Here is a 26,336-nt window from a genome sequence, read left to right on the forward strand (position 1 = left end):
GTCTATGTCATCAGTTCCAAGGAAAGCCCTTGTTTTTTCTTTCAAATACGACATGTTGCGTATTTCTGAAGTTGGTCCCAACGCACACTCGTTAAAAAAAGTTGGGTGTTCAGAATAACTTACATTCTGACAACATTCATACATTTGATTATGCCTTATTAAAGACTTGCAAAGTATTAAAGTATTAAGTCTTTTCAACTTGCTAATTGTCTGTAGACCAATGACAGGAGCAAACAAAATTTTAACAATTTCTATGAGTTCAAGAATTATTTTGTAGTATTCAGTATCTTTAGCTGTATCAATAAGAAATGGCAATATCTTTAGTAGAACAATCATTTGGCCTGAGGATTGCTTCAATTTATTATCACTTGAAGCTAATGTGCTGTAAGCTATAGGGCTTGGTTTGTCTTTGACATCAAGTGGAGTAGGGAAATCCAGTTAATGCAGTATTGAGAACATCCAAGTCTAGTTGACCTAAAAGAACTAACTGTTTTAACACACACTTTATTTCTAATGGAGCAATGCCTTCAAGAAATCATTTCCCCCGTTTTTAGCCTGAGTTAACTAGCTGGAGTCCGACCTGCGTTTGCCCCTGCTCTGTCTGAACCGTCTGAACCATGACCTGGTGATACGTCCTGGTTATTGCTCACACCATAATTCAGTGTCTTATGACGGCAGAAACGACTTGCCATTTATCAATTATCACATGAGTGTGCCTCGATTTTAATAATTATAAAGTAATATAAACTTATTTAGATGAATATAATTTGTATAAATGCAAAATAAACTCATTTAGGCTGAGTGCCCACCCCCGCTCCCTCTTGGAAGATGGTACAATCCACCCTGTCCCGCTTTTCTTTTTTTTTTTTCTCCGCTTGGAGTCCGTTGCAATTTGAATTAGGCCTACACAGCAGCTATTCCGGAGGTCACCTGCTGCTGCTCGAAATGTATTATTCTCAAACATCGATTGTGGATGGATATCAGAGTCAAAAGATGGACAAACTGGACGAGGTTGCAATTGCCACACTCAGAGGTATGCTACAGGGGTTACTTTTATGTTGTGCTGGCGTTGTTTACCTATCTTAACGATTTGTGGATTTGCTAATGGGCTAAAGTTTAGCAGCTTATCTACATCAAAAAACCGGCTGGTGTTGCATTATGATTCCCATCTAGAAATAGGTTAAGTCTAATTAAGCTTTGGGTCCATGTTGTTAATATTAGGGGCTGTAAATGCTGAAAAATGCCTGGTTGTAAAATGTTAAGGGTTAATTGATTAAGCAGTGCACATGCCCAGGCAGGAGCCGGAGCCGTTGGAGCTCTTTTGCGCGCACAGGACCCCGTTCAAGTCTTGCCACTGACTCGGTGTTTGTTACCTTGGCAACCCCCTCCCCCTCTCCCCCCCGCACAATAAGTACAAGGCGCCTGAGTTTAATCTGTATGCTAACGCATTTGTTTAAAGGTGCCATTTGTGGTGCCAATTGTCTATCAAGCTTTACAATATTAACTGACATGAAATGTGAATGCATTTTATCTAGCAAGGCTCTATTGTCACTCTTACTGTAGTTTGCATGGCTTCAATATATGTACCGGTAATTTATAAATGCTGTCAAATTCACTCACTGCTCTTGAAGTAAAAATAGGAAAAATGTGTAAAATGTCCAAACAGTGCTTATTGTACAAGGGGTGTTGGCAAAATGTCCTCACCTGCTATGTTAAAATCTGAGGGAATTCAATGATAACCTGTTCTATATTCCAGCTGCTAATATTGGAGAAGACTTACTCCACTCGCTTTCCCGAGACGACATCAAAGACCTCTTTCCTGGTCCTGAAAATTTCTTGAGGCGGCGGGCTATATGGCTTGTTGTAAATAAAGATGAAAAGGTCAGGTTTGTCTTTCACAGTACAACAGAACTGTTTAACAGTACAACATTTTTCCAATATCACAGTTTAAATCTGGTTCATATACATAAATATGTCATTTGTTTAGACATTTCTGCTTTGAGTCCATTTCAACAGTGGATATAAAATAAAAAAGTGCTTTTTTAATCCCCAAAATGATAATGCTTGAACTAACAAGTAAGAACATACTATGACAAAGTTACTCAATAAATGTTTGTGTCAATGTGTTTTAGGTGGATACTGTTCCCGAAATTCAGCAATCACCCCCCACTGGAGGCAGTGACCTTTCAAAAGAGGAGGCCAATACTTCTAAATTTGTGACTATGTCAAACCCAGAATACATAGTCTTCACAGACAGTGAGCTTGAACAGGTGCGACGCTCCTACTTTGAACAGAAACGGCTGGGGACCGAGCACAATGTGACCCTATCCAAGGAGCTCTTCTGCCGACTCATAAGAAACACTATGACTAACATGATCTCCATCGCAAGAGCCACAGAGGACTCCAGATACCCCACCAAACATGAGGTGAATGCCATGGCAAAGCGACTGATGGATTACTATCCAATGATAAAAGACAGGTCATCAAACAATGAGTGGGTGAGTAGATTTTGTCACTTTTGCTTGTTGCTGGTATGATGTTAATACTGAGATTTCTGTTCATACAGTGCTAAATCGTGACAGAAAGTTCAAATGGAGCAAGACATTGCCGAAAGATATAATTAGAATATAAGAAAGTTTGAGCCTATTGTCATTTTTTTTAATGTTAACTATATATGCCTCACAGGAGCATGTTGCCAAAAAGCTCATGAAGAGACTCTCAAATGTCAGAAGTCCAAAGAAGGCCAAAGGTCCTCCTTCCAAGAAACCACGACAAGAAGTCAGTTCAGACGTTGCAACTACTGACTATGATGGAGATTCCAGTACATCCACCATTATTCTGGAACGGTCACCTGTTAACACCATGGGCATCCCAGTAGATCTGTCACCTAGAACCAGCACCCCAGCGCAGAACCGGAACAGCAGTGATGAAGAATGTATGTATCTTATTACATTTAATTTGTCAGTTTTACTTGTTAGTTTGGAAATCTCGTGTCCCCTTTCCACCATAACGTTCCTGTAATGTCTTCAGCTTGTTCAGTTGACATCATGGACAGCCAGAAAATCCAAGCAAGACACTACAAGACCCTCCAAGAAATGTACAAGTCCAAAAAGCCAAACAAAGCTGCGGTAACTCATTTGCTGAACATGGAATTTGAGTCTCGAAGACGCTTCATCACCTCTGATGTTTTAAAGGAGCAAGACAGAGCAACAAAGATTCTAGAGGCTTACCCTTGTTTCAGAGAACTGGATCATGTAAGTAATGTTGTTGGGTTTTTTTTTTTTGAAGAAGTCATCAGAATGTACTTTTTTTCAGTTTTTTTTTCTTTATCAGAATCTATTTTTCAGGTGCTGGATGAGCTGCAGCGAATCATCCAACCGACCAACTCCCAGTACATATCAGAGATGCAGAACAGATGGAAAACCTTCTATTCAAAGGTCCAGTTTTATGGAGTTATGAAGAAGGCCATGAAGCCTCCTAAAACTTTGAATGGAGGTGAAGTCACAATACATTGACTTGTTCATTTTATATAATAATTAGAGATAGACCGATATGGTTTTTTCAGGGCCGATACCGATACCGATTATTAGTAGTCAAGGAGGCCGATAACCGATATTTGGAGCCGATATTCATTTGCAGTAAAAGGGAAAATATTGGCCTTGATGCAGTTATATTATGTCTTAAGTCTTGAACAGCAATATCCTGCTCCTCTCTACAAGAAACTGTCAAAGACAGCTTCAGGACACACTTCATCTAACAATATGTCATTTTCTGCTGCTTGGGATCTCAATCAACACAAAAAAAAGGTAGAGTAAAATAACTTGGTAGTTAAACAGCCATTATTGCCCTACAGTTTTCTCTCAGACAGACGGTGCTTTGCTGTCAGTTTCTGCAGCTTCTCATGTGGCACACACACACACACACACACACACACACACACACACTTCTTTATTAATTAACTTTTAACTTTAGTTTTCTTAATTCTCTAGCCATCCCCTCAACGTGCTTCCCTGCAGTAAAACTAACTGAATTTTACTCACACACACACACTTCTTACTTTGATCACTGACTATTTCCCTATCAATATTATCAGCATCCTTGTTTCAAGTGATTAAACCGTTAAAAACACTAAATAGCCTGCAGCATCTTCTCTTTAATAATCAGTGTTTATCATAGGAACAGACAGCTGCCGCTAACGTATTGGGCCTCAGAGTAACGTCGTGAGTTGTAGAGTTTCGCTACAGTCTGCTGAGCGTCCAGAGCCAGGAGGAGAAAGCGGACCGGTGGGGCTACCGGCGGGCTACGTTACTATCACGGACTATTTCCATATCGATATTATCAGCAACCTTGTTTCGAGTGATTAACAAGCACGTCTGGAGGGACTGCGAGCGGAGAGGAGAAAAAGTTTTGCCGAACGGAACCGGCGCTGTTCCTGGGGGCTCGGTTTCGAAGGTAAGTTAAGGCAGCAGACTCTCCTGAAATTGTAATTAACATCCCAGTCCTCTACACTCAACTAGTAACATGACTGTGAGCCCATTAACGTTATATAAACATAAGCGGCAGCTCTGCTCGCTCGCAGTCCCTCCAGACGTGCGTGTTAATCACTCGAAACAAGGTTGCTGATAATATCGATATGGAAATAGTCCGTGATAGTAGAAGTCTGTGTGTGTGAGAGAGAGAGAGTAAAAACCTAATGAACTCAATTCAGTCCAGTTTTGTTGCAGGGAAGCACGTTGAGGTGAAGGCTGATTAGCATTAGCGTAACGTTAGCCCACCGGTCCGCTTGGCTCTACACGCTCAGCAGACTGTAGCGAAACTCTACAACTCACGTGAGCACTGTGCATGCACAGCTTTCACTGCTGATTGGCTGTTACCTGTGCGTGTAACCAGAGCTTGTAACCACTCAGATGGTGCTGTGGGTGGGACAATGCTGGAGACAGAGTAGCGACAGCAGACAGAGAGGTGCGGCTGCATCAGAGCCAAAATAACCCAGTTTTAAATTGATCTCTTATCGGCCGTCGGATTAAAAAAAAGGCCGATGCCGATATGCGTCAAAATGCCGAATATCGGCGCCGATAATCGGCCCGGCCGATAATCAGTCTATCCCTAATAATAATGTCTCGTAATTATTTGTTATGTTAAAGTTATTTATGGTACCACCTTGTATTGTCCCTTTTCCATTAAACCAGTGGAGCATATCACAGCTGTCTTCAGAGCCATGCCACTGCTCTTTCCGTCCAGCACTTTGCCACCGAAGAAACTGGGCTCAAGCAGCGAGGCTCTTTTCCATGTCCTAGCGGTGAGATTTACAGACTTACTGAAACATTTCATAATATATGTTACAGTTTTTCAGGCATACATTTTATATTAGGTTTAGTTACTTTGAGATAAACTTTTATCATTTCAAAAGCTCCAAAGGGGAAGTGTTTTCCATAGTGTACTTAATGTAGTACTAACATCATTGGAACTAGCTGTGCATTCAGCATTTGCAGTGGGCTTAATGCTGAGGGGTTACTGTGACTGTTTGTTTTAAAGTACAATATGATTTCACTAATGTCCTAGTCCAGGTCTTAAGTTTATGTTACTTGCAATGTTTTTTCTAATCTTCTTGATTTATTTGTGTCATCTAGACTTCTGAGGATCCTAATGGTTTCATGCAGCAGCGACCCCTGTCTTCTCCGGTTCTGCTCGTTTCTGAGGACAACTGTATGATCGCCATCGGAAAAACACCTGTGACCACCTTCACCATAGACGGACTTAATGAGGGACTTCTCTACGTCATGGCATATTACTATGCCCTGCACATGACCTACCCCAAGTGCATTTCTACACTACTGTCAGTACTGCAGACAGAGGTACTTCAAGATTCAATTCATGAGCAGGATTTGACCCCTCACGACAAAAAAGCGATGGGTGAGTGGAAGTCATTCAGTGAGTGAGTCCCTTTGTCCATCACTCTGCCCCACTCTTCCTGTTGTAAGTATTTCAAAGAAAGATGATGTTCTGTTTAAAAAAAAAGTTCATCACAGTTAGACACATTTGTTGGTGAGATTGAAAACCTTTCCTGTGGGATAATATGCTGCAAAGCAGCTGCAACATGGTGTTTATTGCTGTAGTATGCTGCTACAATAACTGATGGGTTTTTTTGATAGTGAGGTTCAAATCAAAACTGGCTTTTCAATCTGTTAGATTATGATAGCTCTGGAATGTGGAAGTTGTCCTTTTTTGGATGTTGAGTTGAGCAATTGTATTGCAAAGTTAATAAAAAAATATTAAATGAGAAAGTTTTGGTGTCTTGATTTAAGACATCACTTATATTTGTTATGCTGTTTTAAGAAATGATGTCTTATTTTAACTACTTTTATGCTCATTATCAATCCCAGATTAAGGTGTCAATTCTTAAATTTAATTTATTCAAGAGACTTAAATTCTAATTTTAAGTAACTTAATCTTAAATTAGTGTTTTTTTCATTGCTTGTTTTAGAAGAATTCGGGTTAATTTAAGATTTTCTGTCTAGTTTAAAGTCTCATTTTAGTCTTTCAGAGCCAAGAATTTTGGGCTTATTTTAAGAAATCTTGTCAAGCGAAAAAAGCTTACCCCATTGGCAGATTTTTTTGCTTGATATAGGATGATTTGATTGAATATAAGAATTTTTTGCTTCTTTCTAGAAGGGCTGTTTTTGCAGTGTGGGTTTCATCTGACACTGACAAAAGGCAGTCATCTACATAAAAATTGTGCATGCTTTAACTGCAGCAGGTGCCATTTTGTCCTTAGCATCCTCAGCTGTCTTCCTTAATGCAAAGTTGGCACCGCTGGGAGAGGATGTCGCCCCAAACAAGTGCACAACCATTTTGTATTCTTTCAAGGGCTCATTCAGGTTTCCATTCGGCCACCAGAGGAATCGCAGGAGGTCTTGATCCTCTGGTGGTACTTTCACTTGATGATACATTGCCTCTATGTCTGACATTAAACCAATGTGGTCATGTCTGAATCTTGTTAACACTCCTATTAGTGTATTTGTTAAATCTGGTCCTTGTAAAAGTTCTGTATTCAATGACTTGCCCTGATGATGCTGCAAATTCAAAAACTTCGCAAAGTTTCCCTTTTTGGGGGTGATATACCCCATGATTAGGTATGTACCACACACTATCATTTTCAGACACAGTCTCTTCTTTTGGTACTTCCACTGCATACTCTTTACTGATCAGGTCAGACATGAATCTCTGATACTCTTTATGAAAGTCTTTGTTTTTGACAAGTTTCCTTTCCAGGTTTTCTGCTCTCTGGAATTGTTGTGCCCCGGTGGCACAACAATTTCCACTAGAGTTGTGTGTTGTTTCACAAGTTGTCATGTTTTCTGTGGTGCTTTTCTCACTGCTCTTAACAGCTTCATTATCATCTTCCCTTGTGACATGAAGCATGTGTAGGAACACATGTCCATCGCCTCTGCATTCCATTGAGGTTCTGTTCTTGCATTAATTACTCCTCTCATCTGCAAGCTGACTGTTTTCAGGAAAGAGACGCCATGAAGTCTCTCACCTCTTCACCTGACTTGTTTTGCTTTCAATGAAACCGTCAGATGGACGCTTCACAGGAGAACCCCTCTTCTTTATTTACAGCTTTGGATAACCATTTGTCCTCTTCCCCCACTCAAGATATTGACACTCCTTTCTCTCAGGTCGGTTGAGTTCATCATCAAATGAATCCACTACAGAGTAAAAGTACTCTGGGCCTCTTCTCTGTTTTCCAGCCCTCCTGCCCTAATGGTTTACGACTACGCTTCTCTTATCACACATTCCAACCTATAATGGTTTCTGCACTCATCCCGATTTCAAGCAAGTTCTAAAATACCATTAAACCAGGAACTCATCCTCTTAATTTTAACAGATTAGGAAACAGTAAAAGAATTTCATAAAACTGATCTTTTTCCCGTTTCTCTACGATTAAGATTGACTGAGATCAAGTTTTAATGTTTAATCTGTCCTGTGTTCGGTGGAACCACAGCACCTCCTGATGACGAGCTATTTAAGAAATATTCTGTTTAATATGTTTATTGTTATTGCCAGTAAATGTCTCTGATATGTTTTTGTTTTAACAAGTATTAGGCTAGAACTAGGAGAAATATGTATAAGTGATCAATTCTACCAGTTCTACCTACGGTATATTCAAGTGTGTTTTCTTTTACGTTTTAATCAAGTTTTAATTCCTTTTGAATGTTAGTGATTTTAATCATGTCATAAACCTTTTCATGATAGACAAAGTACATCTATTGAGCCATGGTGAGATTCTGTGAAAGGTGAAGCACGGTGTTGAAACGTTTAAAACTATAAGTTTAGTTTTAGTGAGTTCCTGTTAATTTTCACACTATCTACTCGGAGACAAAAAGTCGGCAGTCCTGCCCCCAGGCACGCCCGCCATTTGGAGACAACAAAACTAAGAGACATCACTTGTCTCGAGTTAGTCTAGGTTTTTTTTGTTTCACTCTTACTCTTGTAATTTATTTTGGAAACTCTCGTCTTTAATTTTTCCGCTCCTTACTTTTACTTTGAAACACGCTTCAAGGCAGCGATCTCAGCAGAAGTGCTCGCGCGTTGATTTTTCTCACTTATATATTTTTCGCAGTATCTTTTATTAAGTTTGTACCAGAACGAAGTTCTGTTTTAATTTGTTTTATACAGTTAAGTATTGTAACCTGATTTAGAGGAAGTGAACTTAATTTAGATTATCTTGCATTAACTAACAACGGAAGATCCGCCTGATCAACGTATCATCCTCAGTTATTTTATTCAAGAAGTTAGATTTAGTTTACAAAGTCAGAGCCTGAGAACCACTCGAAGCAACGAAGAAGAACATCTTTATCAAAATCATCATCACGACACTACAGCAACTTGCTGTGTCTGAAACCGTGCAAGCGGTTTCCAACAAAAGACAGACTCGTTGACAAGCGGTACTGGACCAGCTGCCCTCTTCCTAAGACATCGGACCGAGGTGTCCAACCAGCTGATACCGGACGAGCTGACCCCCACCATTGAACCGGGACTGCCAGCTAGAGTCGCAAATCACCTGAGGGAACCCGCCGCCGCGGACTCAACCACTCTGCTAAGAAAGTAGACTTTCCATCGCTCATCACAGCTGGATTCACACATGATACATGAGATGGTGTCTATGGCTCTGATTCATATCTTTTAGTTTAAGAGAAAGTCGGTTAGGATTTTGGTAGTATTAAAATTACTCCCGTAATATTTAAATGCTTCAACCTAACTCGTGATCTCACCATCAGCCCGTATTCCACTAATAACCCATTACTTAGTTATTCCATATTTCCTGTTACCTGTTGTTATTCATTTAAATTGCCATTTCATTTATTTAATCTGAATTATTTAGTCAATAAACATATTTAACCGTATGTCATTGTCTGTGCAGGTTTGTTTTTAATGTGGAGAACCGATGGATCTGTGTAGAAGTCACTACTTCATTTATGAGATTGAATAAATTGATCTGAAATTGATTAGAATTGATACAAGTTAAACTTGTCCAGTCGAATTTGATTAATTACCTCCGGATTATTCAAATAGACGAACAACGGAGGTGGTGCCCCATTTACGAGTGCTTTATTAATCACCAGTGATTAATAAATTACATTTATTATTAGTGTATCTCCTACATTCTGCAAAGGAAGCACAGGGCAGAGTCAGGAAACACACAGTTGCAGGTAGGAACAGTCATATTTTTGCCGGGAGTTTGGTCCGACGTCACCCATGTACCCCTTTGTGTGTTACCCCAATAAGGCTCCCCCTTGCTACAGGTGAACCCGGAACTTAGAAATAGAACTGATATAAAACAATGCAGGAAATTCTAACTTTTTTTTTTTTAGATAATATTAGCATTGACCAGGTTTTGAGAATGTTCACCATAATTAATTAGGAAAATAAATAAATTATGACAATAATGAATGATCAGATGAATAAAACAAAGTAATCATTGACCCAGCTACATACTCCCCCCTGAACTCCTAAAAAACAGCTCCAGTACAGGATAATAGCTGGCTTAAGGGTAATCTCAACATAGTCAGTTATCACTCTCAAATTTACATTACTACACGCAACATGAATGTCTCCCAACTAGCAGGGAAAGTAACATGAAGAAGCTGGCCAGACTTCTTTAATGTACTCTTGCTTAGGAAAGTGCCTTATACACAATCCCCTGTAGCTGACTAGATAACTATAACCCAAACTGTATGTTTACACAAAAAAAGCACATCAATGTTGAACTTAGAATTGTCCCTGAGACATAACAAACTATGAAACTATGCCATTTGGCTGTGTGTTTTTCTGTGTCATGTTCTGTATCAGTCTGTTAACTGGCCTTATAATCCTGCCTACTCTTGTCCTAATATGGCCCACTGAGTCACTTGGTGGCAGTCCATCAGGTTTTAAGGCTAGTTTAGTAGTTTCTCCCTTGGCTGTTTGACTCTTTGGTTGACCATCGCCTGATCCTGATTGTACACTATTTCGCCTAGTCTCTGCCACATTGCTGCTTGCTTTACTGCTGCTGTCCATGTCTGTTTCAATGGGAAGATCTGACGCAGCACTGACGCTCTCCCCGTCAGTCTCAGTGCTGACACCGTCGCTTATCTGTGACACCCGAGAGGGTGATACAGGATTACCAAGGGGCCGTTGAGGGGAATCAAAGGGCACAGGCTCAGTTTCTGGGGGGCCTTCAGGAGCAGCAGACTCAGCTACCCAACTGGCAGTGCGATCTGACCGGTCAACCTCCGACTCAGTCAACAGGAGTCTCCTGTGTTCTTTACTTGTTTCTGAGCCACTGTCAAAGGTTGACTCAACTTCATGCTCCACTTCCACTGGTAAGAAGTTAGCTTGCAACAGCATATTTCTGTGGACAACCCTCTCTTGACTGGTGGTGAGATTTTTAATGTGGTAAGTATGGCACCTTAGGTCTTTGGAAACAACTGTGTAGAGTTTAGACTCCTACCTGTCAGCCAACTTCCTGCGTCCGCGTCCACCCTTATCTGCCAAGAGAACCTGATCCCCTTCTTCAATATCTGTGCCCTTAACCCCTTTGTTATACAGGTCTGCCTGTCGTTGTTGGCTGGGATTGGCATTGACCTGGGCCAGTGCGAGGGCTTCCTTGAGGTCATCTCTCATCCTTTTGACATAACTGTCATAGTGATGTCATTATCTCTCTCCACATTGCAGAAGATCACATCTACTGACAGTCTGGGAATGCGTCCATACATCAGGTAAAAGGGAGCATAGCCAGTCGACTCATGAGCTGTACAGTTATATGCAAAGGTCAGCATTTGTAGCATCTGCGGCCATCTTTGTTTATCTCTGGGGGGTAAAGTCCGGATCATATTCCCCAAGGTTCGGTTGAATCTCTCAGTGTGGCCGTTCCCCATGGGATGGTAAGGGGTTGTCCTTGACTTTTTTACACCGGCAACCTGCAACAGCTCCTGAATCAACTGGCTTTCAAAATTTGCACCCTGGTCTGAATGGATCCTTTGAGGGAATCCATAGACACAAAAGTACTTATCCCACAACTGACGTGCGACATGCTTTGCTGACTGGTCAGAGCACTTGAAGGCGTGGGCCATTTTAGTGAAGTGGACTGTTGCCACTAATACATCCACACTCCTTCCTTTAGCATCCTCTGCAGACCAGAAATCCAGACAGACTAGTTCCAAGGGGCTTGTGGTCTTAATACTTTCAAGCTTGGCTCTTCCTTCAGGTTCCAAGGTCTTACTGACAACACAACGCTTGCAAGTCTTGACGTACTCTCTGACATCACGCTCCATATCAGCCCAAAAGAACCTCTGCCGTACCAGATACAAAGTCCTGCTCTGACCTTGATGGCCAGCATCATCGTGAACGCCTCGCAGAACACCGCTGACCAAAGAGGTGGGTACCATGTACTGATGGCACTTCCTCCTAGTTACTGTATCCTTACACACTCGGTATAAGATACCATCAAGCATTTTCAACCTATGCCACTGTTTCAAAGTTTTAAGCACCCTTATTGACAATCCGGCTCGCTCTCTCCTTGAAGACCGCCTTGCACGGGTGACAAACGAATGACCTGCGACAGTGTGGCATCATTTCTCTGTTGATCCTGGAGCTCCTGGAGTGAGAAGACAGGCAGGGTGCTTTCGCCTGGTGGGATGAGTTGCTCCAGATCCTGCGCAAGACAAGCGACCACCCTTTGTTTGGACCCCTGATCCCACTCAACATGTCCTGCCAACACTGCAGACACCTCAACATCAGTCATAGAGCAGCATTCGAAACTCTCGAAGTGGGTGTTCGACGCTCTGGTGGTTGGCGTCAGCCCTGAACACTTCTTGAACAACACCCTCTCGAACTTGTTGAGACTCCTCCAAAAGCTCGGCATATGGCTCCTTTATGAGCCTTTGGCTGACACGGGTTTGAACGAATGGCTGCCTGCTCAGAGCATCAGCGACGATGTTCTTGCTACCAGGTATGTATGTGATGCTGAAATTATATGGCGGTAACTTGGCTACCCACCTTTGCTCACACGCATCGAGTTTGGGTTTTGTGAGGATAATCAGTGGATTATTGTCTGTCCAAACAGTAAAGGTGTGCCCTTTCAGCCAATAGCTAAATTTGTCGCAGACGGACCACTTCAATGCCAAGAACTCTAGGCGGTGCGCAGGATAGTTGCACTGAGCGCGGGTCAGTGCTTTGCTGGCAAAGGCAATAGGACGTGCCTTGCTGTCGCCATCCTGGAGCTGAGTTAACACAGCGCCTAAGCCATCCTGGGAGGCATCAGTACAAAGAATGAATGGTTGGTTGAAATCAGGGTGTGCCAGTACGACAGACTCCAGGAGTGCAGCTTTCAGACGTTCAAATGAGTTGTGGTGCTCCTCTCTCCAGTCACTGGGGTGCAGTTTCCTGAACGCAGCAGCGCCTCTTGCATTCCCTCTCTTTCCTTTTGGTGCTGCAGTCAGTGCAAACAGGTTTGGCTATGCGGGAACAATCAGGAATGAACTGCTGATGATGATCATACCCAAGAATGACTTGATCTTTCTTTGGGACGGTGTAGCGCCATCTTCCATCATAAGATCAGACTCAGACATGGAGGCGATTGCCTTGACCTTATCTGGGTCGGTCGACACACTGTTTTCATCCACAATATGACCCAAGAATTTCACGCTCCTCCTCAGTAGGTGACATTTTTTTAGGGGCCAGCTTTAGTCCATGAACACGAAGTCTGCTGAAAACTGTTTCAAGCCCCCTGAGAGCTTCAGCTTCGTTGGGAGCATACACAAGCACATCATCCAGGTAACAGAGTAGAGTTAGAAAGTTCTCATCTCCAAATATGCCCATCATTAGTCTCATAAAGCTTGCAGGGCTGTTGCATAACCCCTGTGGGAGTCTATTAAACTCATAAAGCCCCATAGGTGTTGTGAAGGTTGTGAGTTTTTTGTCCTCTTCTGCCATGGCAATGTTATAAAAGCCAGATGTGAGATCCATTGCACTGAAAATGGCATTACCTCCCAGAGCTGCCAGACAGACAGATTGATGGGGCAAGGGATGTGCATCCTTGATTGTGCGTGCATTCAACCAGCGATAATCCACGCAGATCCTGAGATCCCCGTTCCTCTTCCATACAAGCACTAATGGGGAAGCCCACACGCTGTTGGACTTGCGAATGATCTCACGTTCCTCCATCTCCGTGAGAACCTGTCGGAGCTTGTGATATTCCTCTGGTGGAACACGCCGGTACGGGAGTCTGAACAGTCGCTGGTCGGACAAATGGATGCGATGGACCAAATCGTTAGCCATCCCACAATCAAGCTTGCTCCTTGAGAAAATGTCCTCATACTTTTGTATCAGTTGCAACAGTTGTGACTTCCAGTGGTCTGTCCCCTCACATGAATCAATATCCAGATCATCCAATCCCAGATTACACAAACTGTCACGAAAGTTGGGACATGGTGGAGGATCTGAGCTGTGGGCTGATTCACCACATACTGTCTGGTTCTGCATTCTGACCTCTGCAGTTGATGTTTGCTCAGAGGCCACATCCAGATCCTCAATAGCAATGCAGGAGGACACATCTGCTACCTTGGTGTGGCACTTTAATGTGACAGCCTTGTCAGACGTGTTCAAGATTCTGACTGGGATCCATCTCTCACCATTTATAGAAGCAACAGATTGACAGACGATTATGTTTTTCTTGTGGATTTGTTCTTCGATGGCTCAACCAGAACAGCGCTGCCTTCAGAGAGGGGTGAGACTCCAGGTAACTTACCCCAAACCAGGTGCTCTTGCTTTGGGAGAAGAGTTACTGCTTGCACCAGCTTGACAGACCCGATAAAATCTGGCATAGTGTCACCTTTCCATCTGTTGATGCCAGACAACATGTTAAGAAACTGCATTATCTCAGGTGCGTTTGTAGACTGAGGTTTGCTCAGAACCTGCCAGAAATGGGAAGACTGTTTAAACTGCTTCAAGAGATATTTAATGACATTTGTGCCCAAAATCAACTGATCTTTCTGCCCCGAAACCACTAAAACAGGTACAATAAATGTACAACCATACACTTCCATCTTCAGGTTGTGAATGGATTTGGGCCTGACTTGGGTTCCACCACAGCCAACAAGCACAACATCAGGATGGGCAGAGTTGGTCTCTGATACTGAACCAACATTCTTAAGCATCTGTTCAGCCTCTTCACTAATGGTGCAAGCCATGGAGCCCGTGTCTAGCAGAGCTTGTAATGACAGTTTATCATCCACCTGTGCACTGGCATAGAATAGGCTGTCAGATTTATTGAGCTGGGTTATGTTCTGGAACAATACAATGGCACCAGGTGGAGCAGATTTTAGGCTTTCTGCATACACTGACTGCATATCTTCACTGGGATTGAGGGTCTCATCAATGTCACTCACACTGTCCCCTCCCATGCGTGAGTGATTTAGTTTCCCTGATCAGGTGAGTTGTTGCCTTGCTGAGTAGCAGTGACCTGGGGGCAATCTTTTCATCTATGTCCTAGTCCTAAGCAGCTCAAACATCTCCGTTCTCTCATGAGGTGTGTTCGTGTTGAGTGGGAGCTGTTACCACAAACTCTGCATGAGGCAAACTGAGCTGATGGGATGAACTGAGGTCCAGCAGCAGGGGCAGACTGGTTGGTATGTTCTAACACTCTCTCTAGCATACTCAACACACGTTCCAGAGCACCTGATTCTGAAGCAGCTGCTTCATTTGACTTGGTTGGGTTAGTTTGGGTGCATTTGGCCGTGTTCACTTGGGCAAAATCAGTGTCGGGTTCAGGGGAGCTAATGGATGCTGTAGCTGTAGTTACCTGCAGAACGTGTGCTTTGGCCGTGGTTACATTTGGTCTTTTAACTTGACACTCTCTTTGATGTTCATCGATGACCTCCTGCTCCTTTGTGAGAGACCAGTTACTTATGGGCCTTCACTTGAAAACACAAGCAAGACTGGGGTCAGGACAGTTTCTAATGAACATCATAGCTATTTCTGCATCCATATTGTCCATTTTGCTCCCTTGGCACTTCAGGTGTCTGTCTGCTGCCTCAGCAGCTGTATTTAGCCTAACCCAATAATCTACTGGTGTTTCTTTTGCCGCTGGCTGTGTGGCATAAAAGTCAGCCAATGGTAAACAAGACCCAGGGGTTTCACTGAAATAACCTCTCAGTATGCTGTAGATTGTCTCGGGATTAACAACTGTGTCAGATGACGAACTGCTCTTCAGTCCTACTTTGACAATACTTTTAGCTTTGCCAAGAAGATGACTCAGAATCTCATCTCTATGTTCGTGGGTCGAGAACTGTTTCTTGTGCAAATACACCTCCATCATATCAATCCACTCCTGAATGGAATATTTTTCATCTCCATCGCCACGATACATGGGAGGTTCCTTCACATCTGATCTGACGACCAGGCTCACCTTGGAAAGGTCAATGGTCGTTTCTTGTGCTTCAACCCTTGCTGAACTAGCTGCAGGGGACTGCTGTGAGGTGAATGGGGACTGACTGGCTAGTAGACGACTGGCTATTGATTCACCTATCTGGCTCCCCAACTCACCAATGAGATCACGTAGCTGTTGGACTGTGTTCTCAGTGTTAGCAGCAGGTGTGGAAAACAAGGGCTCAAGTGGAGGGGTGTCAGTGAAATCATCTGAATCTAAGGGCTCTTCATTAATTAACACTGTAGACTTACTACGAACTACCCCATCTGTGTTGAATAAACCCCTGTTCCTATCAAAAGCTGGCGTAGATACATTAAAGGTATTCTGACCTCTGCCTGCCATATCACACAAATTTAATGCACATATACAATAATGGGAAAAAAAACCCTCAGAAATAAGTTTTACAGATATCACAGAAAATGCAACTTGTATCAATATGACTCCTTGGTTAGTTATTGATTTTTTTCTGAATGCCTGTGTTAAACAGTCTTAGCAAACACTTCAGCAACTAACAGGATCCACAGGTACAGCGATCGGTGGCGGCTGACCAATGGATCCGGGTCACGGCACCAGTCTTATGTAGCAGTTGTGAAATGGTTGCTTATAGGCTGAAGGATGACAACACCAGGGATCGGAGTTTGTTCATTTATTCTGCAAAGGCAGCACAGGGCAGAGTCAGGAAACACACAGTTGCGGGTAGGAACAGGCTGCCTCCACAACAAGAGCAGCCATATTTTTGCCGGGAGTTTGGTCCGACGTCACCCACGTACCCCTATGTGTGTTACCCCAATAAGGCTCCCCCTTGCTACAGGTGAACCCGGAACTTAGAAATAGAACTGATATAAAACAATGCAGGAAATTTTAACTTTTTTTTTTTTTTAGATAATATTAGCATTGACCAGGTTTTGAGAATGTTCACCATAATTAATTAGGAAAATAAATAAATAATGACAATAATAATGATGAATAATGAATGATCAGATGAATAAAACAAAGTAAACATTGACCCAGCTACACATGTAATCATCCATCCATAATAGGGTGACTTGATGCGGGGTCAGAGGTGCACTGACTCCAATGGTCATCACTATGCCCATCAAGATTTCATTGGGGCGGGGGCGTGTCAACATGGCCACTGTGTAGACACGTCTTTGCCAGCTCCTGTATATTTAATCATTAATAGCACACCAAACGTCATTTTACTGGACTACTTCGGTTGTTTTTTTATTTTATGACGATGTATGAAACATTCAGGTATGGCTGGGAAAGCTAACTCTCGCCTAGACCGCTGAAATCGAGCTCAACCTCGGCACGTTAGCGAGAAGGCTAACCACCCGCCGTCACCCAAGCATGGCGACGACGAGGAGGAGGGGGACCTGTGCCTGTCAGCCGTTATCAAACTTATTGAAACTTTCCGCAGTGAAACCCGCTCTTCGATGAGCACTCTGCAGTCTGTTATAGAGTCATTCGGGGTACGTATGACAGTGGTGGAAACCTCGCTACAGGATTGTGATGACAGGATTACTACACTGGAGGCGAAGTGTGAGACTTTGGAGAAGTGCAACAAGCTGCTAATGACGAAAACCAAGGACCTCGAGTCAAGGAGCCGCCGCCAGAATTTACGCGTGGTTGGTATCCCGGAGGACATGGAGGGGCCTAGAGTCACGACATTCATGACCGACTTCTTCGCTGAGACGCTGGGCATGGATATTCCCGAGGGACCAGAGATGGTGGACGGGGCGCACCGCCTCGCTTCGCGCCCGGCGCGGGCTCCAACACTCCTCCCAGACCAATGATCTTGAAGGTGTACCATTTCGGAGTAAAGCAGCAAATCCTCCAGCTGGCCAGGGAGAAAGGCCCGCTCACATTTCGTGGAAAATCAGTGCATATCTTCCTGGACTTTACTACTGAAGTCGCTAAACGGAGGGCATCTTTTAACAATGTCAAGCAGAAGATCCAGGCTGCCCACATCCGATATGGTCTGCTGTTCCCGGCTCGGCTGCAGGTGACCTTCAACGGCGGGAGATACAGCTTCGCTGCTCCGGACGAGGCAGAGAGATTTTACGCGGAGACCATCGCCCCAACGCTCCCGGCGGGTCGAGCTGACGGCACCACCGACAACGGGTAACTCTTCACGGGCTCACGGTTTGTTTCTCCCCATGACAGCCCCACAGACTATCCAATATGGGTGGCTTAAATCTGTTTCACAACTGTTTAAAACTGTGTTTTCCCATTTAAAGCCGCCATTTCAATTCAATTCAATTTAATATATTATATTAAGTGTGATGAGTGCTGAAAGTATTTCATTTTGAATCTGTATACAGTTAATGTCCATGACAAGTTTTCTTTTCTTTTTCTCTAGACGTTTGGTGTTATATATTGTTAGGTTTGGAGCACTGGTTTAGTGCAGTTAGGATACACCGTGTGAGGTGTAGTAGACGCTTCGTTTGGGGAGGCGTTTGGGGTGTAGAGGGTGGGTGGGCTGGGGTTTTGTTCTTCTCCACACTGTTTTCACTGTTTTTATGTCTTATTTTTTGTTTGGTCAGAAGGTTTTCTCCACAGAGTCTTGACATAATATCGGGGGTTTCGGCCAGATTTATTGTACCTTGTTCTCAGATTGGATTGTTGAATCCTCTCTCATTGCTGGCGACTTTAACTGTTACCTAAATCCATGGCTGGATAGATCTAGTAAAAAAGTTCAATCTAATATAGGGCAGGGCCAGTCTTTACTTGGCTGCTGCAATGACATCCATTTTATAGATACGTGGAGGACTCTCCATCCCACCGATAGGCAGTATACATTTTATTCTAAGGTTCAAATCTGCACTGCAGAATGTGCGCTCCTGTTCGATAGGTAATATTATCATTAGTGATCACTCACCAGTATTTTTAGTCATGTCCAGTAAAGTACAATGCCCCAAGGCACAGTGGCGGTCCCCAAATCATCTTCTGAAAAACCCTAATTTTAAATCGCATCTTACTGAACAGTTCAAATATTTTATCACTGAAAATGACACCCCTGGTGTTTCTCCTAGTCTGCTTTGGGAAACCGCTAAGGCTGTTATCCGTGGTCTTACTGTATCATTCTCAGCAAGCGTAAAGAAAAAACAGAGGGCAGAACAGCAGAAGCTTGAACAACAATTATGTAATCTGCAGGGAGAGTTTAACCTCAACCCGTCAGAGGATTTGAGACTTCAAATTGATGTTACTGTGATGTGACTGAGGAGGGGCGTGGGCTGGGGAGGTGGAGGAGATGAGAAACAGGTGCGGGGAGAGACCAGGTGTGGTAATTAGAGGAGGGAGACGCTGGGTTTGGAAAGAAAAGGAGTTCGGCTGTGTGTGGAGAGGGAGTTTTTTGAGTCTGGCGGCTGGAACTCTTTGGTGGGGAGGGTGTCGTTCGTGGCTGGTTAGGGCCACCGGCGATGAAGACAGCCAGAGCAGGGGGTTAGTGGTTCCAGCGATAGGAGGGGAGGCTGGGCGCCTCCTGTAGTATAGTCAGGGCCGGGTTTAGAGAGTGGGAGTCTGCTGCTGCCCCTTGCCACCTTCTCAGTCGTAGCGTTTGAGCCTGCTGCTACTCCTGCCGCTCCTTGCCACCGTCTCCGCTGGAGCGTCTCTGCCACCGGATGGACTGATCTGCGCCGTCCAACGAAGCCGTCTTCCCCGGGGAGTTGGACGGCGTCTCAAGCTCAGACCCCGGGGGGGGGGTCTCGCCAGACGGCGAGTTGAGTACCCTTTTACTATATTTACTTGTAAGTTATTGTAATGTATTGGACAGTGGGGGCGGGAGCTCAGTCGGGGGACTCACTTGCGCAGCGTAGCGAGGGGGGGCTGCCATTTCTTTGGTGACGTCACGTGAGTTGCAGTGTTAATAGGTCACAGGTTTTGTGGCCGAGCAGAGTGTAGTTGCAGTGCCTCCAGTAGAGGGTGATAGCGTGCTGTGTTATAGTGTGCCTTAAGCTTGCAGTGATTTGTAGTGGGTAATAGTGGGAGCCCTTTTCTCCTGACAGCTAGCGCAGGCTTCTCCTGGCCACAACCCACCCCTCAGTCCCCTATTTTATAATTGTGTCCTATTGTAATAAAGATTATTGTATTTTGTACCCACTGCTCTCTCTGAGTGTTATTGGACGGCTCTGACCTGGTGACAAGTCTGCCATCTTTTGACTGAACCCAACATTCATTACATTACTACTGCAGCTCTGGACACTCTCCTCTCTAAAGAGGCTCAAAGATCCATTTTGTTTGTGAAGCAAAGGATGCATGAATTCGGGAACAAATCAAGTAAATACTTAGCAAATTTAGTTAAGGCAAGGGCTGATTCCTAGGCCATCCCAGTTATAAAAGACAGATCAGGCAAAAAAGTCTATGATAACAAGAATATTAACAACTCATTTTCAGAATTCTATGAAGGTTTATATAATTCTGAATCTGGTAGTAATTTGGAGACCCTGATGAATACATTTTTGTCATCCATCAATCTTCCTCGAGCTTCTGATACACAAAAAGAGCTGCTGAACAAGCCGATTACAAAAGAGGAAGTCATGCAGGCTGCCAAGAATTTACAAAATAACAAGACCCCAGCGCCGGACGGTTTGACTCCTGAATTCTATAAAGCTTTCCAGAACCTGCTGAGTGATCCCTTGCTCAAGATGCTGTCTTACTCCTCTGAATCTGGAGCTCTTCCTAATACTATGATGGACACAAATATTTCATTAATCCTTAAAAAAAACAAGTCTGCGGATGAATGTGCTTCCTACAGGCCAATTGCTCTGCTGGATGTGGACCGAAAATTACTTGCTAAAATACTGGCCAGAAGGCTTGAAAGTATCCTCCCAGATATTATTTCATTAGACCAGACTGGTTTTATTCTAGGTCGTAAGAAGGGGGTAATGTAAGAAGACTCCTAAATCTTATACAACATAGCACACAGTCAAAAGTCAAATCTCTTGTGATTTCCCTTGACGCAGAGAAGGCCTTCAACAGGATTGAATGGCCTTACCTGTTATATGTTCTCTCTAAATTTAACTTTGGTGATAATTTTATTAAATGGATATCGCTTCTATATGCTGCCCCTCGTGCCTCGGTTATTACAAATGGCATGAGATCCCCTGCATTCACAGTGAGGTGGGGCACTAGACAGGGCTGTCCAATCTCCCCTCTTTTGTTTGCTCTCGCCATGGAGCCCTTGGCAGAGGCCATTAGAACTGATCCATTAGTGACTGGCATACAGGTGGGTCCTCTGCAGCACAAAATTTCGCTTTACGTGGACGACGTCCTTCTCTATCTGTGTAACCCTGAGGCTTCTATTGTAAGAGCAGTGGAGATAATTAGATCTTTCGAAAAAAATTTCAGGCTATAAGGTTAATTACTCTAAATCCGAGGCAATGCCAATGACCCCTTATGTGTCATGGTCTTCAAATTGCTCTGTCCCTTTTCGTTGGTCCCCATCAGGTTTTGTCTACTTGGGCATACATATTACTCCCTCCATCTCTGGCCTGTACAAAGCCAACTTCGTGCCCCTAATTCGTAGGATTAAAGAAGACTTAGCCCGCTGGACGGCTCTTCCACTGTTCTCTTCTGGGGAGAGTAAACCTCTTCAAAATGAACATACTTCCTCGGTTGTAATACCCCTTTCAAATGATCCCGGTTCTTTTAACAAGGAAATCACTTTCAGTTTTAAATAGCTCTCTATCTTCCTTTCTCTGGAGAAATAAACGTGTTAGGCTGAAACTCACCACCCTACATCGCCCTTTCGAGGAAGGGGGTCTGGCGGTGCCGAATATTAAACGTTACCAAATTGCTTGCCTTTGTAGTTATTTATGGCATTGGTTCAGAGGTGACCCTGATTCTACATGGCTCACTCTAGAAGCTACCCCAGTGGCCCCTATTCCTCTCCGTAACATTTTATATGTGTCTAAGAAATGGACACAGCCTAATGTAAAAGGCAACTTTTTGTTACAGAATGCTATAAGGGTCTGGAGACTGGCAAGAAAACTTGAGGGCCAGGAGGGCTTCATTTCTCGCTTTGTACCTATCCGCTTAAATCCAGACTTCCGCCCTGGCTTGATAGACCACGCCTTCTCCTCGTGGTCCAGTAAGGGTATAGAGACTGTGGGTGATTTGTTGATAGATGATGTTGTGGTGTCTTTTGCGCAGCTGAGAGACAAATATAATCTCCCACAGAACCATCATTTTAGATACCTACAAATACGTAGCTTTATTACCTCTATTATTAAACTACACCCTAATGGGTTTTCTCTTTCGGCTGTGGAGGAGGCCATCCAAAACCCAGGCTCCAGAAAACTTATTTCCAGGTTTTATAGGGCCCTATCAAGCCCAAATAACGTATGTATGGCTCATGTTAGGGCTCTTTGGGAAGCCGATTTTGGAGAGGCTATTTCAGATGAGGAGTGGGACCGTGTTTGGTTGAGCTCCACAGGCTGCCTGTTTACCAACAAAGCTAGGGAGTTGCAGTTTAAGGTTGTACACAGGCTTCAAATTACTCCTGTGAAACATAACAAATTCCATCCTCTGCTTTCAAAATACTGTAATAAATGTAAAATTACCGAAGGTTCATATTTCCACTGTATTTTTGAATGCCCTCTTATTAATGACTTTTGGATCAAAGTGTGTAAAGAAATTGATATTATTTTCAAGAGGAAACTAGCCCTGGAACCTATTTCCTGTATCCTGGGAGTACAACCAGCAGCTTTGAACCTGCTTAAGGTGCTGCTGTTTAATGCAAGGAGATGTATTTTTCTACAGTGGATTTCAGACTCTGCCCCCACAGTCTCACACTGGATCCGGAGTATTATGGAATTTCTCCCCCTAGAAGCTATAAGCTTCTGGCTTAATGATAAACGTTTTTTCAAATCTGGGACCCCTTTCTAGAACATATTGGAGACGATGGGGCCCGGGCTCTCCGGAGTGGTCTCTGTGGTCTGGCATGGACTGAGGTTTCAAGATGCATTCCTAGATCTTGATGTGCTGTCGGCGTACTGCTGTGTTTGATCCCCCCTGGTACTTTGACTGTGTAAACCTTCTGGTTTTTTTGTTCTTTTTCGTCTGTTTTTGTTTTTTGTTTTTTTTTGCGTGTATGTGTGGAGAGTAAGTTCTAAAAAACAAAAAAAATAAGAGCTATATTTGTCAGGGATGTAAGTATTTGTAGGCATCTGTGTTCATGTGTTTCATGCTGTACTGACAAAGCGAGAAATAAAGAGCTAAATCCTCAAAAAAAAAAAAAAAAAAAAAAAATTCATGGGGGCTAAGTCCCGTTGTGGAGTTTGACGTGCTGCGAATAGCATACAGCACTAGCGGAAGGGCATCAGGCCATTTTAGCCCTGTTTTCATCATAGTCTTTGTTAATGGTGGAGTTCATTCTCTCCACTTGACCTGAGCTCTGTGGGTGATAGGGAACATGCAATCTCCACTGGATCCCCAGTATTGATGCAAGACTAATTTTTGCAACAAAAGCAGGGCCCCTATCACTATTTAGTCTCATAGTTACCTATAAATGCGGGATAAGCTCTTTTATCAAACATTCTACAACTGTTCATGCATCTTCTTTTCTTCTTTTCTTGATGGATACGCTTCCTCCCATTTGGAAAACATATCAGTGATTACAAGCAAGTATTTCTACCCTTGGCAACTAGGCATATGTACAAAATCAATCTGCATATTTACAAAAGGACCTGAATGCAGCGGCAAATGGTTATGGCTGATGGTATTACCTGCTTTACCTACATGTGTAGGCCCGTGTGCAACGCAGGGTAAAACATGAAGGAGAGAGCGGGGGCAGACCGGCCAGCCATCAGGGTGGAGCCACAAGCCAGACTCCTGTTGAGAACAACCTTTCCTGATCCATGTCTTTTTCTCCTCACCGTCAGCACGGTTTTGTGACACAGTGACATCATCAAAAGAGGGGAGAACAGGAAGTTCAGGAGGTTGAACTGAAGTACATTGATGTGCCACAGAGGATGAGGAAACGGCTGCCTGTTTGGCTGCGGCATCTGAAAAACAAATACAAATAAGAAAATATCAAAAATATATTCTAGTTCATATAGCTCTAGCTGTGATGTTCACATTTGTTAAACTGGAGTGCCCTTACACCAGGAGGGACTTTCACAGCAATCTTGTCCTTCTGTTGGTCAAAAAACTGTTTAAGCATTCTATAGATCTCTTGCTTCAACAGAATAACAATTTTTAATTACTATTTTATGGCATGCACATAAACCACTTTTATCACGTACACACTATCTTAAACCACCTGGGAGGTAAAACTGTTTATTTGGTTTTTAACTATTGGGTCACTAAGAAAAATTAACAGGACAGTTTAATACTGACTGAAACTCTCCACCTGTTCTGAAATTAATTGGTTAGTCTCTTGTAAAAAAGACTGTAAAATAACTTTTTCAAATATGAATATGTAATATATATAATATATAATAATATGTTCAAGTTTCTATTTCAATAATAAATCCCCTTTGGGTTAATTTTCTGTGAACTGTTTAATCTCTGTGTGATGTAAAATAATGAGCAGATCAGAGGAAACTGTCAGTTTATTGTTTTGTTTATTGACCTGATGATTTTATAACAGATCAGTAACACATGTTTGTGAATCAGTTTAAACTTGAGTTTAGGAAAGATCCAGACGGTTCAGTTCTTCATGTTTTTATTGTTCAAATTTACACAAAACAGAAAAATGTCAGTGATTAATAACGATACTAAAGAAGTACAAACAATGAGTTAGTGTTGGTTATTGAGTTAAAGTACTGATTAATGACAAAAGTATTCAGCTAACTGATCTAAGATTGCAGGAAATAGTATAAATGATCTCTGGTTACGCCATTGGTTTAGTATAGGTGATGTCAGGAACAGTCATCAGGGCTGGTGTGGCCAGGGCTGTTTGGCATACTGGATGGTGTCGAGTGCAGCTACGATGTCAGAGTTTTTGGCCAGAAGGTGTCGTGTCACCGGAGCTCGGGTGAGTCCACTCCTCATCAGAGTCTCTACTCACCTGAAGATGACACAGTCCCAGTCTGGTTACCTACTGGTTTGTACTTGCTCATACTAAGTAACAGATGGTTATTCTAGTCTCACATAGACCTAAGTCAGTATCAGACCAGTCTAATGTGAGTCTGATTCAACATCTGTGATTACACGATAACGTACTGGCATTCTACTGACACTTTTTTTCTATATGATATTTTAACTCACTATACTTTGATGTTTCTATCGTTCGATTTAGATTTAGACTCAAAGATTTTTATGTTTTTTAACCGAGTATACTGAACTACGACATTTTTATGACTTCTTATGCCATTTACCATACAACTGACCTTTGACCCCTCTATGGCACCACCCTCACTGTTGCCTCTGTCCATCTCCACATTATCCTCCTCCAGTGCAAAAAGGGGTGTGACACACTGCCTGTCCACCTCAAAAGATCCTGCATGAAGGACAACACTCAAGAGGAACGGGAAGCTGAAGTCAAAAGGGCAAAAGAGTCGCAGAGAGAGTGGACCAGGGTTGGCAGATGCTGGGAATACGAGACATTATGTCCTCCTTGGTTCCAGATAAGGCTTGCCAATCACTGGTCGAACACATGAAAATACATTTTGTCCAGGTGAAGGAAGCTGAACTGCTGCTGGTGAGTAAAGAGAAATTGTAGACTTGGTGTTTAGGCATTCTGTGGAGAAAGTTAGTTGAAATATTTAATCTAGTCTAGATACTTTTTGTGTTAGTTGTTGTGAGACCATTGAAGTAAAGTAGCTATCAAGTGAGTTTCTGCCAAGCCAGGTGTGTTGAATAGGCTTGTGTTGAATGAGGAGCAAAGGACTCTTTGTGCTCAGTGAAGAAGAGGAGACACCGCAGGTTGCAGAGGGGAGGTTAGTTATGCTTATGATTTATTTGACATTTAAGCTGACTCTTTTTTGATGTGTCAAATCTACATTTCCTATTTGAACCTGTGATGCATGTCAGCTCTCAGAGGAAGGAGGAGTCCTGGTCTGAGCACCGGGGTCTGCTGGAGGAGGCCACAGAATGGATCGAGGAAGCTTGCCGTAAGCTGCAAAGTAGCGAGCAGTTATCGGAGAAGCACATGACGATTTACCGGTACTTCTGCATGGTGACCCTGATGATTACGCACCGGAAATCGGAACACACAGCTGTGGATTTCAAGGTAAGCGTGCGCTTATTCTTATGTTGGCTCAGTTTCCCTGCAACTTTGACTCCCGTACATTGAAAGTTGTTTGTGTCCTTGCCTACAAAAATAATCCCCCATCACAGGTGACTGACTGGAACGACAGACAGGTGGGCGTCGGTGCTGGGGTGTTGCTCCAGTTCAAGGAAAGACACAGTGGTAATCAGT

The 26,336-nt window shown here is 43.2% G+C and overlaps 1 protein-coding gene across 1 annotated transcript; it reads left to right on the top strand.

Annotated features, from left to right (window-relative positions):
• The first annotated feature begins 938 nt into the window (after positions 1 to 938).
• Positions 939 to 17,766, top strand: LOC141004575 (uncharacterized). The gene is made up of 13 exons (XM_073476188.1): positions 939 to 1,033; positions 1,757 to 1,881; positions 2,133 to 2,498; positions 2,686 to 2,935; positions 3,031 to 3,254; positions 3,348 to 3,495; positions 5,190 to 5,299; positions 5,631 to 5,836; positions 10,652 to 10,865; positions 11,092 to 11,261; positions 11,750 to 11,919; positions 12,268 to 12,493; positions 17,289 to 17,766. The coding sequence occupies exons 1-13, from the start codon at positions 946 to 948 to the stop codon at positions 17,764 to 17,766; spliced, it is 2,775 nt and encodes a 924-aa protein (XP_073332289.1). The 5' UTR covers positions 939 to 945.
• The last annotated feature ends 8,570 nt before the right edge of the window (positions 17,767 to 26,336 follow it).

Source organism: Pagrus major, chromosome 1, assembly GCF_040436345.1.
Source record: "Pagrus major chromosome 1, Pma_NU_1.0".
Taxonomy (NCBI): Eukaryota; Metazoa; Chordata; class Actinopteri; order Spariformes; family Sparidae; genus Pagrus; species Pagrus major.